The 13,804-nt window shown below is 38.7% G+C and overlaps 1 protein-coding gene across 2 annotated transcripts in view; it reads right to left on the reverse strand.

Moving 5' to 3' along the window:
* Positions 1–13,447, reverse strand: part of NPHP3 (nephrocystin 3) — a 30,406-nt gene extending 16,959 nt beyond the window's left edge. The window contains exons 1-11 of one of the 2 annotated variants that reach the window (XM_016224351.2): positions 13,052–13,447; positions 12,033–12,158; positions 11,328–11,478; positions 9,427–9,579; positions 8,242–8,375; positions 6,693–6,853; positions 6,176–6,332; positions 4,152–4,226; positions 3,207–3,380; positions 1,204–1,307; positions 130–244 (exon numbers count right to left, since the gene is read on the reverse strand). In XM_016224351.2, the coding sequence (XP_016079837.2) occupies positions 130–244; positions 1,204–1,307; positions 3,207–3,380; positions 4,152–4,226; positions 6,176–6,332; positions 6,693–6,853; positions 8,242–8,375; positions 9,427–9,579; positions 11,328–11,478; positions 12,033–12,158; positions 13,052–13,447 (1,746 nt within the window). Of the gene's footprint in view, positions 1–129; positions 245–1,203; positions 1,308–3,206; positions 3,381–4,151; positions 4,227–6,175; positions 6,333–6,692; positions 6,854–8,241; positions 8,376–9,426; positions 9,580–11,327; positions 11,479–12,032; positions 12,298–13,051 lie in introns of those variants that run through there. The other variant, XM_016224353.2, reaches the window with a different exon arrangement.
* Between the last annotated feature and the right edge of the window lie 357 nt (positions 13,448–13,804).

Genomic DNA, 13,804 nt, shown 5'->3' on the forward strand with positions numbered 1-13,804 from the left:
TTTTAACCTTATGCAAAACCTGAAAACAAATGAGTAATACTGAAATTGGTTTATCGTCAGGTACTTAGCCCCAACAAAGTCTGAATCTAAATAAAAATTCTGATACTTCCAAAAGATGGAATACTATACCTTGAGAGTAAGTCGTTTAATAATCAGGGAAGGCTCTGAGCTGGTTGACATGGGCCTCCCCACAAAATGAGAAAGAATTAGTGTGTTAGGGGAATTCTTCTGTTGTAATTGAATCCTGAAAGAAAAACAGGTTTTATAAGACTGATAAAGCTACTTTACTGTCAACCAAAATATAATTCACAGTGCTTTAAGCATCAAATGCTACCTATGAGCAATCACATAGTCAATTCTGAATAAATATGGGAAATTTCCATTTTTACTCCACTTTTAGATCTTTTAAAATTAACGGTTAAAAAATTATAGATTCATTTTAATTATAAATTGATGTTAATATAAGCCAAAATAGTGCACATTTGAATTTAAAGTATTAGTAGAATTAGCATTAACCTCTAATTACAAATATATTAGAATAAAAAAGAAGTTTCTTTATTAACCACAAAAACAGTGTATTCCAAACATAATTTTAAATAAAAAGACAATAAAAAAGAAACATATGCTAACTCTTCATTATAAATAATTATGAATGAAAGAAAATATTTTTACTACTTATCTTTAAATAATATGATGAACTGAAATGAAACTGAAAGAATTTATTAGCTTATATGAACCTTAGTCCATAATTTGAAGAAGTAGTTTGCATTCATAGTAAAGGTTATTCTTTATTTTTATATTCTTCATGACTTACTTCACTCTAAATAGTCTTTGTCTTGTTTCACATATTTACAATCCCAATGAAACTTTTAAGATGAAGCCAATAATTGAAAATAAAGGCACATCCCCTCTAGAACTCACCTAATTCCATGAGACACTGACCACTCCCTTAGCTCTGACCTACATCATTTATCTATACAGTCACAAATGCTCACATTTCCTATTCCTTTCTCTTTTTGTATCTTCTCTCTAATATCTATATTGTGTACTCTTAAGGGCACGAATCTATTATTTCATTCCTTTTTGCTTTTGTAATGTTTAGTACAAACTGCAGGAAGGCAGGCATGCAGTACTACATTTTGTTGAATGAATTCATTAATTCACATGACACAATGATAACAATTTAACTGCATTGCATCATACCACTTTGATAAAAGGAGAGACTTTCCAGAACCTGGTCCTCCAGATACGAGCAGGGGTGGAATCGGTGCTGGTGCCGCCACTAGGTCATTGAGCCGCTGGTAATACTAGAAACAAAAATGAATTTAAATTGTGAGAAGCACATGCCTCTTAGAATAGCAAATAGAGTCAACATCTGATTATCCTCTGAATCACTGGAGAAAAGCTGCATGAGAAAATGAAATCTACTTTCAGTCAATAGCACCCTCATAGTTGTTTATTTTTATGGCTTGTTAAATATGCCCAAAGTGGTAAAATACAAATGGGCTGCAATTTCTGCTACACATAGTATTGCTATAAATAATGAAGGTGGGGCAATACTTAAGAGCCCCATGGGGTTTTACAAGATTCAGATGTTTTGCACAATGCTGTAGGGAGGCCACTGTATTACCCTGATAGCCCCTAAACCACAGAAAATACCACAGAAGGCCTTGAGGGGGTACCCACAGGCATCCTTGATCTCCTCGTCAAAACTTTACCTGCCCTGGAGACCACCTCAGTTCCCAGGGATTCCTGAGGACAGGTCCAAGCAAGAGCAGGTTTCACCTGAGGACTTGCAGTCTCCCAGCCAGCTACAGAGATTAGGTTAGGACAGGCCACCTGAGATCTTTCTGAAACTGAGTGAGTTCTAGGCAAAGTCCAAGAACCATATTTTCCAGGCTTTCCCCAGGCATTAAAAACTGGTTCAGAACACCAAAATATCTCAGTACTTACTAAGGAGATTCCAATGTTATCTTGGGAGCTGAAATGTTTATTAACTGTACCAGTTTTCTAAATGAGCTAAGGATTTAAAAGAATCTGTAATCAGTTGTTTGTGGCTAGCTTTAGAGTAGCAGAAATTTCCAGCAATTACAATATATGGTTACCTGGAATAGTTTCTCAACCAATTTTTCTGTTTGTCAAATCTAAATACAGAATATATTTCTCCAGGAACTCAAATAATTCTGACATCAACGATGCTGCTGAAGAAGCAAAGGCTTTATTGATTTATGATCTTGCAAATCCGAACCATTTAGTTCATTGTCCCACATAAAGCCCAGTTGCAGACCCATGGTTCCCAAATTAAGACTTTTTGCTATAGAAGAAGGAGCATAGGATTTGGAGCCAGAAGTCTTTGGTTCAAATCCCAGATCTGCAATCTACTCCCTGTGTGCTCTTAGGCAAACTATAATCTGAATCTTAGGTTCCTCATTTATAAAATAATAATACTCTCTTATAAAATGACAACAATTTAACATTTATCATGTGCCAGGGACTGTGCCAAGTGCTTTACGTGCATTATCTGGTTTAATCCACCTAACAACCCTGTGGTAGGTACTATTCATTATTCTCACTCTATAGACAAGAAAGTCAAAGTTACCAAAATCCATAGTTAGGAAATGGTTGAACTAGGATAAACAGTTTAAATTATAAAAGGTCTATAAAAATATACCTGTTAGTGATACCTACTGTACAGTATTCTTTAAAAGGTTAGTTCTTACATTAATTTAAAAAGGACTCCAAATGTTTTGACCTTGGACATAGATTCTTTGAGCACTTCAAATTGTTAGTTGTTTTTTAGATATTTAAGAATCCTGAAGGAGTGATCTGCCTGTCACATTAACTACTGTGCTTTGTTTTCTGAACTTGGTATTTTGGTTTCTCCAAGAACTGGAAGAAGAGGTAGCTTTACTATTTTTATCAAATTTCCTAGATATCCTAATCTTGATCTGGTGAATTGCAGATGGTGGCATAATGAACATGTGGTTGGTAAATCCTGATCTGCTACTAAAAATGTTTGATGTTCATAAGTATATTTGATCTCACATATCTTTCACATGATACGTACCTAAACACGTCTCAGATAATCAAACCACGAGGGCAGACACTAACACAAATGTTAACCTTGACTATACATGAAAACACAATCGAAATACAGCCTTTAAATGGAGACTGATCTTTGTTGGAACAATACTCCAAATGCTTACTTTCTCAAATCCCAGCTCATGGGCTGAATTTGAAGCCTGTTGAAAAGCTTCCATTTGCTCTTGTTCATCATGTATGTCCCACAAAACATCACCAAAATCGTCTTCTTCCGGAATAGAATCTTCGCTGCCCAAATCCTTAGTCTCCAGGTCTGTGTTCTCGAAGCCTAGGATGTCCTGAACGCCAAGAGCAAGCACAAGAAAATGAATGAAACGCATAAAGACCTTGCAGCAGCCTTAGCATGCAGGCCTAAGGTGGGCTTCACCTCCTAAGGAGGGCAAGTCCAAAACCACAGCCTTTGTATAGTATCTACAAGGATAAACTTATAACTATAAAAATGAATGCTAGTTTTAAAATAAAGAAAAGAAATATTAAAATAATAAAAACAAAGACCTCTCTCTTACTAAAAATAGAAGGGTATTTTACTCCTATGGGATCTGTTTTCTGAAAAATGTTATACATTGTCTTTGGTTATATCTGGCTGGTGAATAATTTTAAAGATTGTGCAAATATTAAAAAATACACTGCTTTACATCTTTATAAAAATGTAATTACTTAGATGAGGTTCTTGATATCAAATATCTCTGCTTTGATCTGAAGTCTTCATATCATTGAAAATATGTTATCCTTCAGCTGGCCAAGATGCTAAGTATGTGCAGTTCACTTGCTGCCACTTTTTAACTAGTCCTTTCATAGTCCATTGTACACTTAACGGTATTGAAGCATCAAACAGAGGAGAGATAAAGATACTAGAGACAATGGTACTAGTAATTCCACAGTGACTCCACAGGATGAATTCCCAACACAAGCAGTGGCACTCTCCCTGACGACTGTTTTCACAAAACAAACAAGTGATTTTCTCTGGAAAAGCCAATTTTATGGAAAACATAAATATTTAAGAGGTCTTAAATATTTTAGATGAAATCTTGCAGGGAATGCATATTTACCTGTTTAATAATCTTTTCCACATAAATATAAATTTTATATACACCTTCTGCAGGATCTCCCAAGTGATCAATGATCTGAGAAAAAAAAAAAGTAGTTTAACAACAACAAGGAAAAACAATAATAGGAGGAAGTGGGAAACGCTTTTTTAGTGCTTATGTGTGGGTCACAAACTGTTCTAAGTACTTTCCATGTATTAGCTCATTTATTCTCACAACCCTCTGAGGGAAACACCGTGATTACCTCCATTTTACAGAAGACAATACTGAGGCAAGTAAGTAACTTGTCCAAGGTCACACAGGGACTTAGTGTGAACAATGTTGTAATAAAACAAACAGTACACTTTTTTTGCTTATGTGTCCAAATCTCATATTACATATTTCTGTACCACTCAATATACATAACATTAAAAGTAGATCAAAATCAATTTTTATGCTAGTAAAGCTAATTCTACAAAACAAAAAAGCAAAATGGTATTTGGCTATGTACAACGGCCTTTTGAGTTTGCTGAAAGAATGTCCTATCGCCCTGGCCAGCGTGGTTGTTAGCTGGAGGGTCGTCCTGTCCACCTCAAGGCGGCGGATTTGATTCCCAGTCAGGGCCCAGGTCGCACGTTTGATCCCAGGTCTGAGTACATGTGGGGGGCAGCCGATCGATGATTCTGGGAGACAGAAGCATCGATCGGCTGCCCCCTCTCTCTCCTGCACACTCTCTCTTTCTCTCTAAAAACAAGAATGCCCTATCTGTAAAGAATATGTGTATTATTAATAAATGATAATATCTGGTAAGATTGGAATAAGAATGGTTAGAAAGCATATCAAGTGAACTGGCATTGAAGTTTAGCCTATATTTACATTTATAATATGGTAGAGAGATCTAACTTTATCCTATTTTCATAAAATAAATTCACCCTTCTAGCACACTAATTTGTAAAAGATTTGTAGAACAGAGATAAAAAAGATGAATTAATATCTTTTCTCATGAGACGTGGACTAAGCTGATAATATAAAAATTAAAACAAAGAAATGGTTCTGGAGATTAACTATAATTTAAAAACAGCACTTTTTTGGCTTAGGCTCTTTGGTTTAATGTTATGCTGATCTCAAGCTATCCTTTCAATACTGAATGATATAAGAGAAATGCTTATATGCACATTTGATCTTATTTTCTGGCTGAAATAAAGAGAACGAAAAACTCTTTTTAAAAGCTAGAGTTGTTTCTTTTGCATTCTTAACATTACAATCATTTACCAAGTGAGCTCGGCGTGCAGTCACGCAAAGCCTGTGATCTCCATTCTAAAGTACATCTCAACGCGAAATCTAGGGGTGAGCGTGTCCTCTCCACTCATCATCAGTTTTTTGCTTTTCCCAGTGCTCTTAGGAAAGGTTACTATAAAGAGGCTCCTTCTTTCACTAATCCTTGGTCAACAGTAGATAGAAAAGAAAAAGAGAAAAAGAAAGAAAAGAAAAAAAGCTTGGGGAAAAAACACAGAAAAGAATCCAAGTTGTCCATTCACAGGTCATACTTTTTTAGCCACATAGTGCTATCTATCCCTCCTTCTCATAGTCCACAATTAATGTCAGGAAATATGTTGATTCGACTGTGAAAATTCATCCGGAATCGCACCATTTCCCATCACTTGCCCTGCATCACCCTGGCCCGAGCCACCAGAATCTCTGGCTGGACGACTGCCACACGTCTCCAACTCTGACCTCCCACAACCCAAACCACAGTCAACTCTCAGCGCAGCAGCCTAGGAGAGCCTCCTAAGAATAAAATTGCTGCTGCTGAACGTCCTCCAGCGGCCTCCCATCCCACTCTGAGTAAAAGACCAAGGTCTTTCATATGGTCTCCCAGGTTCCTCACGATCACCGCCTCTTACCCTCCCTGCTGTCTCCCCTCATTCACTCTGCTCCAGCCACCCCGCCTTCCTCCTCTCTCCAAACAGCCAGGTCACTCCGTGGCCTTTGCTCCAGCACTTGCCTTTACCAAGCATGTTCTTCGAAAGCAACCCTACAAATTTTACCTTGGCTTTGTTGGTCTTGTTCAGGTTAGAAGCTTGATCAATCAACTGATGGACAGAGTCGGAACTGACTTTCCCATCCTCCAAACGATGATAAATTAATCGTGGTTTGCCCTCAGGATTTTTCAGAAAAGCTTCTTCACAGTCTTCCAATAAAAGGCTAGATTGGAAATCAGTATTTCTTTTATTATACTGCACTGTGGCAGCAAACAGTCAACCGAAGCGTCAATAATAGGGGTTTACTGCAATAACAAGTGGCCACAAAAGGCGCAGCTGCAGAACAAGTGAAGCTTCCCAAAAATGGATGTTTTTATAGCTCTGTTCCAGCTTAATGTTAAAATATATGTTCATTATCAGACAGTGAGGGTACATTAAATTTAATTGTGCATTAAATTAATTTTTAAAGCATATGGAAGTTTAATATTTTTAAATCTAATATAAAAAACTCTCAAACATACTGTTAAACATGGCTCCCAATAATGGATCAGCTCCTGTAATAAATCACAGAATTTCAGCTTACCTTGGTAAAGTTAAATGAATGAGTAAGATAACTAATGAACTCTTCTCAATTTCCCATTTCCTTACAGTGAGGTATTGATTTTCAGCATCTATTGGAAAATGTACAGCATGGAAAAAATATCCCATTGTCTCACACATTCTTTTAAGTTTAGGTGAATAGTCCTAAAAACAAATTAAAACATATAAACTAAAGATCTAGTCAGTTGCATACTACTTAAAATAAAAAAGTGTGCTTTAGAACAGGTTATGTGGGATATTTTCTGATTTAAAAAAAGTAATATTAAAAAAGTCTTAAAGAGAAAGGCAAGTTTCTCTATAAAACAAAATAATAATAGCTTAATAACTTGGCTGTTTTCTAGCTCAGAAAATGATTTACTTCATAATAAAGCTTAACACAATGGGAGAAAAATATTAAGTTATTTTGTTTCTGTATTTATTATTATTATTACAAATGATTTACGTTTTATTGTTATAAATAGCTGTATATAGGAAAAAGTACCCACCACGATCTATTAGAACACTAAACAAACATATAAAATAAAAATATGTTGGTCATAACAAATTAAGTTACTAATGATGACTATTATTCTATAATAAATTAGCAATTCCTTCAACATGTGTTTGGTAATAACCTATATTCAATGAGTGAAAGCTTTGGTTTTCAAAATATTTATCTTTTTACCAAAATAGAGAAACATCAAAAAGGAAAGCTAAATGAACTTATTAAACAATCTGGAGGATGCTAATATAGCAGGTAGAGGATGTCACATGCAGATTTATTTAAAATTCAGTTAGAACAAACAGACAGTAGTCAGCAAACGTCTTCTGTAAAGGGCCAGATGGCAAATATTTTCACGAATTAATAACAGCTTGACAGCTTGGCTGTTTAGGCAGACATCTTTGTGGTCCATTTAGTCTCTGTCACAAGTTATTCTGCTACGGTAGTTCAAAATACCCACAGACAAAGTGTAAATGAACGAGCATGGCTGTGTTCCAATAAACCTTTATTTAGAGACACTGAGATTTGAATTTCATATAATTTTCGTGTCACAAAATATTCTTCATTTGATGTTTTTCAACCATTTAAAAATGTAAAAACCAATCTTAGCTCTGGGTCATACAAAAATAGACAGCAGGCCAGAATTGCCCCACAGGCTGTAGTTTGCCAACCCTTGCCTTAGATTAACCCCAGTGGCTGCTTTGAAAAATAAAAAACCATAACAAGGATTAAACTTTGCTACAACCCGAAACAGATTCAAGGATAGAACTGGCAGATATTAACTAAAGCAGGCACTATCAACAAGGGTCTTAAACATTGTGGAGAATGTGTTAGGAAGCCCTCAAAAGCACAACGTTCCCAGACCTTAATTTAAAAATACTGGTAATACTGAGCAATATTTTCTCTTAAGAAAGGCCCCCAAAATGCTTTATATTTAAGACATAATCTGGCGGGTAATAAACTACTTGGATTAGATGTAGTAGAATCAGAAGTAGGATACAATTAACTTGTATTTTAAATCAGTGAATACAGAATTTATAAATGTCCTTACCTTAAGGAAAAGATCCATTTCAGGCTGGGTTTCATCTGTATAAATGAGGTAACATCTGACAGTGTTACTCCATAGAGAATGTGAAAACAAGGGAGTAACCTGTAATAAACTAGCTACAGCAACATCCCAGTCATCTGAAAATAAAATTTCTCATAAGTTCATGAAAAAAAAAAAAAAAGCACCAGAAAACATTTGACAAGATGAATTTTAGAAAGTCAGAGAAAACACAACAGGCATCATAGAATGGAATCTGATCTCACTTGTTTCTAATGACATAGTTTCTAGAATAACATATTAGAAGGCAATCAGTTCTCTAATGTCAAATTTTATTCTGGGGCTTAACACAATCAATGTCATCAGTGGTCTTTGCTGGGGTACTGGTGGTTCCAGTCAAATACCAAGGAAGTATGCCATGTGGGCTGTTCAATTAGTTTGCTGCTTGAGGAGAGCCTGCATTCCCAGGCTCACCCATGGTTACCTATTTATGACACATGAAATATACTGAGTCAAAAAGAAAGTTCAAGAATGGTATAAAATGAAAACTAACCATATGCTATTTAGTGTGAAAGAACATTTAAAGAAATATGTGGCTAATTCAAAAGACATAATTAAAAAACAATTTTAATTTTGCTAATAGATAAATAATTTTACAGTTTTAAGGAAAAAAGTGAAGCTACTTATAACGTCTCAGATCTGCATTTGTACTGAAATTCTAAACAGATCTTAGAGCTGTTTTAAACACCCAAATTATATAAAAATAATGAAAACCTTCTTTTGACTAAGAATACTACATCACATAACTGAGGTTTTGTATCTACTCTGCAGCCTGCTCTAACCTTCCACATCATCAAAGATGCAGAGAGAAAGACTGAAAACCACTATTTCTCAGTTAATCTATATTAGACTCTCACTGCTCAACGAAAACATCTGAGAATTCACACCAGAATTTCAATGATTAGAACGTGAATGGACAGTCTGGCCAGGGAGCACATCTGATCCTGATGTGCATAAAGTAACTTCATCAGCCCTGGTCAGGGACAGTACCAGTACATGACGGTTTGACAATGGAAGACACCCAGTATACAAATCGAATGTTCTGTTGATGGGAGTTGTCCCAGCACAAGATTGTAGTACATAAACAGTCACTACCAGTAGCCAAGGTAATTGGCAAATGGCGTGTGTTACCTCTGTTGACGTTTGCAAAGGGTCCTTCCACATCTATAGAACTATGGGCAAACTCAGGGCCCCTGAAGGACTGCTGCAGCTGGATCATACTCCCTATGGAAGGTTCACTTCCCAAGGCTCCGCCAGTCCAATATTCACACTGGGTTCCAGCAGCTGTTAAAGCAAGAGATTTTATCTGAATGTTCAAAAACTTACCAGGTATACTGAACAGGATTGCTCATTAAAAAAACAAACTACAAGATCATAAATAAAACAAATATTCAAACTTTAATGATTGTGAAAATACTTTGCCATCCACGTCTGGCAAGTTCTAAGGTACAGGTTAACATTGTTCTGGTTATTATCTCAAATTCAAAGAGAGAATTAAAAAGAGAAGATGAAAAAAATCAAGAATACAATGCAATCTATAGATGATGTATCATAGAACCGTACACTTGAAACCCATATAATTTTATTAACCAATGTCACCCCAATAAATTCAATTAAAAAAAAATAACCAAAGGAATTATAATAACAGAAGTTAAAAACACCCCCACACAAAAGTTCTTAAAAACATTTCTAACTATATGGTTTAGGCATCAATGTCAAATTTGAAGTAAAGAATTTCAAAGGAATACTATTACTAGCACACCAGTAATTAATGTTGGTAACACATTAGGTTGTAAGCTAAGGATGTAAAGAATACATCCTCTAATCTCCCAGAGCAACAAAATTGTCTGAATCAATAGGTACTTAAGAACTTACAGATTTTTTATGTAAATTATATTTGTCAGATTGTCTATATGTCATCCTTGACTAACCATAAGTAAACTGGAGGTTGGGCTAAATCTCTGGCAAAATTGAGATGATTATTTGTAGGTCTTTGAATCTCAAATGAGAGACATTCCTTCTTCATGTTTAAATCAAAATATGAAGAAAGACCTAGGAGGAAATATTAACTTGATTAATGTGGGGGCATAAAAGCATCTTCTTAGTCACTCTAAGCCAGTAAGAATCACTTCTATTTTTTCTCTCTCAAAAGTTAGTAATAAAAATACCAGGATGCTGGTCACATTCCCAGTGGTACTAAAATACAAATTAAAAGGGAATTGTCAGTTGTCGTACTTCATTCCAAAATGTATCCGTTTGTAAGAATATAAATTTTTTTTATAAATGTAAGAGTGACTGCATTTTCCCACCACATTTTAAATAGAATCTATTATTTTCAATATCAGTCACACTTTATCAATATTTTCTTGAAACATGGTGGACCCTTTCATTCTGTGATTATAGGCTTTTCTTTATTTCCAGAAAAAGACATATTTTATATGTTCAATTATAAAATAAAAACTTTTTGAATAGTTCACAGAACTGTACTGGGAACTATTCAATGAAATACTACTATACAGACATCCTAACTGATAGTTGCAAAGAATACACCATTATGTGGAAAAACAGTGTGACAGAGACTAACTGTCCGCCAGTATCCACTCTCCCTTTCTTCCCTTAGTAAGAGCCTCAAACTGCAGGTGGAGACAGCCTCTCCTGTCAGTGATTACACCTCCTGGTCATCCTAGGTAGAGTTCTGGCCAAGGGGATTTGAGTAGGAGTGACTTATACAGCTTTCGTCCCCTGGCTACATTACAGATGTGATGGTGGGACCTGGAGGAGACAGCCTAGACTAGAGAGAGAAAAGCTGTGGGTTAAGGTTGGCAGAGCAACAAAACAGAAGGATACTCAGCCCCTGACAACATCATGGACTTCAAGGAAAAGAGCTTTTGTAACAGTTGGGAACCAGAGAGCAAGTGCAACTCTATTTATAACAGCAATCACTTATAAGTAAAAGGATTGAAAGTTGGCTCTGCAATAGTATTACACTTATATTAAAAGCTCAAAATATTATAAACATAAAATACATTTACCAGTAACATCTGTACAGTTGTCATCTGAATCAGACTCCCCAGGATCAAATACTTGGATCCCCTGAACTTGTAGCCTTTGAAGTTTGCTCTCCAACTCTCGCTTGGCTCTCAGTAAGTCCTGAATTTCATTTTCTTTGGTCTCCCTAAAAATCTTTGAAAGAAGAATTCAAATTTTGAAACTTTTTCTTAGTAAAAAAAGTTGTGTCTTCGACTCTTAAGGCAAAAAGCTGGCCTTGATCTCGGGCCCTTGATCTCCTCTTTTGTAGGATGAATAAGCCGAGCACCTCCACCTCACTGTTTTGTAACCGGAGCCCACTGGAATTCCAGCAGGATGCATGCCTGTGGTGTGGGGCTGTCCGGTGCTCTGCACAATGTTTAGCAAATTTGTCATCCCCCTTCCACTAAATGCCACTAATGCCCTCCCATACAAAACATCCCCAAACATTTCCAAATACCTTCCCCCATAGAGAAACACTCCATTTTTTTCCCAAATCCATAGTAAAATGTTCACTTTTATACCTTTTCTTTGAAACTATCTCAAGTTTACCAGGTTCAACGCAAAAATGTAAAAAGTGTTCTACTCTAGTTCTTCTAACTTTCATGACTCCTACATCACTATTATTTATTCACCACAGCATTATTTGAACTTTGAAAATGTATAGTTTTTATTCTGCATCACTTTGGGGATAAAAATGTAAGGAATACCTTGAATTGCCTTTTAACTTTATCTCTGTCATGTTCAAATGTAGCTGCCCTCTCCATTGCTTGGTATTTGGCTTCTAAAGCACTCTCCTTCTCCCGAAGTATCTTCTGATAAGTTTTTTGAAGTGCCTGGAATAATTTACCTTGTTATTTCTAACAAAAATAATATTCTTCCCAAATTTTACATTATCTTACATACATATTACATATCTTAGAATTTTAACAATGTACTCAATATTTTACCAGTTATCAAGAACTACATATTGCCTTTTTATTGAAACACAATAAAAAATGCAAACATGCTTGAACTATAGTAAATAAAGACACTTCAACTTTAAGCTTTCAATGGAAAATACTTTCTCTTTACTGTACCAGCTCTTAATCTTACACCTTACTTTGCCCATCTTTAAGAGAACAAAAAGTACTATTTCTAAGCTGAACTTGAAAGATAATTCTGCAAGACCATGTGCTCCTTGCCTGCATGTCTTACTCAGTTCAGGGTCATTAAAACCCAAGAGCAAGGGAGCTTCACAAAGAAACTGAGACATACACCCCACCTTGGAGGTATGTACAATTTGGGGGGGGGGGGGGAGTGAAGAACTCCTGGGAAGATTTTGATGAGCTGCTTCAACAGATGTCATCAAGTCTTTTGTGTGTGTGTGCCCTGTGTGAACCTACTTCCCTGGAGCCCCGTGGGGACTGGCATTTGCTGCTTCGGGACACTTCCAGGCTACCTGCTTCAAGGCGACTGAATGAATGAACCAGAAATAGAAAAGGGGTGGCATTAGTACAGGAATCAGTTTAGATCCCAAGAGAATATGACTCTTCAAATCAAAATGCACAGTGGTTCCTGCTCAACTTTCAAATCTAGCTGGGTTGGAGAGGAGACAGGACGGGCAAGGAACGGGGTCAGCGTCCAGAGTCCAGCCTGGCAGTGTCTCCGGAGGCTCGGGCCAGGGGCAGGGCGCGGGCCTCATTTTCCCGGGCGCCGCCGCCCTCGTCGAGCCCCGGCCCGCAGTTACCTGCAGCTCGGCCCGCAGCCGCTTGTTCTCCGTGTCCAGCTTGGCCTCCCGGCGGCCCATGGACAGCAGCTCCTGGTTCTTGCTGACCCGGAAGATCTCGTACTCCTTCTTCAGCCGCTCGTACTCGGCCACCGCGTACTCCAGCTCGGGCACCGACGAGCCGGTGGACTTGAAGCTGGCGCCCAGCAGCCCGCCGCCGCCCGCCGCGCGGGGCAGCGACCCGGGCCCAGCGCCCCCGGCCGCCGCTCCCGCGCCCCGGCGGAACGAGCTGCGCAGCAGGCGGGCCTTGGGCTTCACCTCCACCGGGATCTCGCAGGCCTCTCCGCCGCCCGCCCCGTACGTGTCCTCGATTACCTCCCCTCCCGCGGGGCTCACGAGCGACGAGGCGGTCCCCATGGCGCCGATGGCCGCCGCTGCCCGCCGCACCAAGAGGGGGCGGGGCCGAGCGAGGGGGCGGGGCCGGGTGAGCTGGACGGGGCGGGGCACAGGAAGAGACGGGGCGGGGCGAGCAGCAGGGGACGGGCTGGGCGGGGCCGGGGCGGGGCCGGGTGAGCTGGACGGGGCGGGGCACAGGAAGAGACGGGGCGGGGCGAGCAGCAGGGGACGGGCTGGGCGGGGCCGGGGCGGGGCCGGGAGGGGGCGGGGCACAGGAAGAGATGGGGCGGGGCGAGCAGCAGGGGACGGACTGGGCGGGGCCGGGCGGGGGCGGGCCCAGCGCGGTCCCCCGTCGGGGCCTCGGGGCGGCCGCACGCG

This window comes from Miniopterus natalensis, chromosome 15 (assembly GCF_054644295.1).
Source record: "Miniopterus natalensis isolate mMinNat1 chromosome 15, mMinNat1.hap1, whole genome shotgun sequence".
Taxonomy (NCBI): Eukaryota; Metazoa; Chordata; class Mammalia; order Chiroptera; family Miniopteridae; genus Miniopterus; species Miniopterus natalensis.